Source organism: Pteropus vampyrus, unplaced genomic scaffold (genome assembly GCF_000151845.1).
Source record: "Pteropus vampyrus isolate Shadow unplaced genomic scaffold, Pvam_2.0 Scaffold23, whole genome shotgun sequence".
NCBI classification, from domain to species: Eukaryota; Metazoa; Chordata; class Mammalia; order Chiroptera; family Pteropodidae; genus Pteropus; species Pteropus vampyrus.
In genome coordinates, this window is record NW_011888804.1 from 8,519,011 (window position 1) to 8,521,988 (window position 2,978).

Sequence of the window (2,978 nt, forward strand, 5' to 3'; positions counted from 1 at the left end):
CATCAGGGCAGGGCCTGCCTGGTCAACTCTCAAATTCTCAGACCTCACATCAGCCAATGTGGATCACAATTGGTCAGTCTCTTCAATCCCGAAGCAATCCATCCCAAAACCAGCTGAAAATTCTGAATTGATTTTGGGGAGATCAATTCAATCATGTCAAGGGAGACTTGACCTTTATGTTTAAAAGGGACAGGGGGATGGTCTCGAGGGATGAGAAACAGCCACTCCTTCCCTCTGAGATGGCTGACTTGTCCCTCACAGGCTTTGACGAGGGCAGTGCCTGCAATGTGTCCAGGTTTGCCCTGGGCAGTCAGCATGGGGTGCCTGAAATGCCTTTGTGTGCATTTTTTTATTTCTCTTAGTACAGGAGAAAAACATTGTTTTCTTCTCCAGGATGTTTACGCCTACTCTGTTCTGGTTGGTATGGCAGTTTCAACAAAGTGGGCTATTTAGGTGTGCTGACCACAGGGTGCTGACCGCTGGGTGCTCACCCAGAGTTCTGCACATGGGGGTTTTCTAAACAAGCTATGTACACCCTTGGCAGCCCAGCTGCAGAGGCTGTTAGTTGTGAACAGAAGAGGGGGCATCTCCCCAGGTCTTTCACAACTTTCTGGGGTTATGGTGAGGGTGATAGGCAGTGACAGGCACAGGACCAGGCACATGGCACCACCATGCTCTTGGCAAAATCCTGGACATGGTCCAGCGCCCAGAACTGTTGAAATGCGGTTCCCTGTAGGAACCAAGGTGTCGTTAAGGGGGAAGAGAGAGACAAAAACTGGGAGGACTGTGGGCTTACAGGTCTTTCACATTAGAAGGGAGGGAACAGTAAATCATCTGTGGAAGGAAGGAAAAGAGGAAGGAGGGGACTCCAGAGAAGAAAAAGGTGAGCTGCTGACTCTGGTTTTCCTAAGATCTATTGGATGCAGCCACTCCAGCACCTGGGGATGGGGCGTGGGGCGCTTGGGGGCAGTTCCTCTTCAAGCCCAGTGAAACGGAAGCCTCTCAAGGGATTTCCAGGGTAACTCTGGGTGAGCTCCATACTTGAGCCCGGAGCTTGGGCTCCACCTTCTGAGGTGGTGCCTTCCTGGAAGCAGTGGGATGGATTCCTTCCTGCCCCTCTGGGCATCAGGCCTAGGAGCCCTGGGGAGTATCTATCACGGCAGGACTCAGTTTCAGAGAAGAGCAATTACACTGGTCCATAATGGAGGCATCACGCCCATTAGGGTAGAGGAGGCATCGGTTAGGGGAGGGAGGGGCACATGGGTGAGGATTCCACCTTATTTTCAGCAAAAATACAGCAGGTTAACCCTCTCCTGAACCCACCCTCAGGGTGCCCACTGCGTTAGCTGCGTCACTACCTCAAACAATCAGAGCTCAGGTCCACGAAAGCACAAGTCTCTGGGGTTACCCAGAACCGAGTTCAAAGTCTCATTATACCCTCAGGGTCAAACCCGAGCGTGACCTCAGGCAACTAACTCCCTTTACCTCTCTGAGCCGCAAGTCTCCTGACTTTAAAGGGGACATAATCACAGTCCTCTCCTTATAGGGTGTGGGGAACATTAAATGAGATATTCATATCCCATCTCTGTCACCAACGAGCTGTGTGACCTGGAGCAAAGTGACTTCACGCCTTTCTGAGCCTTGGCTTCCTCTTCTCTAAAATGTGGATAATGCTTCATACCCCAGCAGGCTGTTGAGAGAATTAAGTAATGTGTGTAAAGTGCCCCAGTCAATGTTTGGCTCGTTGTAATACAAGAAGACCCCAAAATCAGAAAACAGAGGTTGGACATATTGTTAAACTATGTTTTAGTTACATTTTCAAATAATAAGTTCAGTGTGTTTTTCTTCAACATCCAGCTACATTTGTGGGCAAAGGATTTGTAAATTTAAAAGCAATGGGTCCGATTGCTAACCGGAGGTGGGGGAAAAATATAATAAATACACCAGTTTCCCTGTGTTTCCAGACTTCGACCCTTTAAGTGTATTTATTGTACTTTTACCAGATGAACGACTGGAAACCTGTAGGATATTAATTTTCTTCAATCCTCTCGTTTGCCTGAGTCAAGACCTCCAGCTGTGGGATGCCCCTAACACCTCTCCTATTGGCACAAATACCCAGTAACTGGGGTAGGGTCACTTGATATCAAACCATGGCTCTGCCACTTACTCACCCAGTGCCTTAACTCCTCTGAGCACAAGTTCCTTAACTCTTCTGAGCCTCAGATTCCTCATCTGTAAAATGGAGCCAGTGAGCACCTCACAGGCCCACCTCAAAGGTTCAATGAGCTGAGGCAGGGGAAACACACAGGCCTGGAACATGGCAGCAGCTCTCTAACTGGGAGCCAGCACAAGCCCTGTGTCTGTTGCCATAACTGTGACGAACATTATTCTGACAGGATCCCACTGTGCTCCCTCTCTCTGTCTTTGCAGGGAACCCCTCTTCCGCCAGCTCTGTGCCCTCCACTGGCTTCTGGAGGCCCTGACTATCGACCACACCCACCACACCATGAAGCCCTTGATCACCTGCTGGAATCCAAAGTAAGTCTCAGCCCTTAGACCTGCCACCTGCCCTGCCACCTGCCGTAACTAGCGATAGACTTGGCAGTAGGGAAGGAAACGCCTGTTTGTTCTTCCCCTCTGTGTGCTGTTTTTGGTGGGTAGGTTGCTTTAGGGGTTTTTCTGTGTGCTCTGTGGGCTCCAAACAGGGGTGAGCTGGAGCCCTCAGTTGTGAGAGCCAACTGTGTCTCTTCCCAACTCTGCATTTGGCGACATCGCATCAGAAGCATGAAATCAATCAGCTGTGGTGGGAGTATTTACACCGCAGGAATTGGCCAGCACGCCACTGGATGCACAGCTAGATTTCTCTCTGCCTCTCTTCTTGGGCCGTGTCTCCCCAACACTATTTTTTATTTGCTCCTCTTCTTTTTCCTCCTCTTCCCTCCCTTTCTCTTTGTCCTTATTTTTCTTTCTCTTAAGAG

At 49.7% G+C, this 2,978-nt stretch overlaps 1 protein-coding gene across 1 annotated transcript in view; it reads left to right on the forward strand.

Moving 5' to 3' along the window:
• CCDC60 (coiled-coil domain containing 60) overlaps positions 1-2,978 on the forward strand; it is a 72,807-nt gene that overhangs the window by 38,432 nt on the left and 31,397 nt on the right. Inside the window, exon 5 of the mRNA XM_011356070.2 lies at positions 2,431-2,538. Coding sequence (XP_011354372.2) covers positions 2,431-2,538 — 108 coding nt within the window. The remainder of the gene's footprint in view (positions 1-2,430; positions 2,539-2,978) is intronic.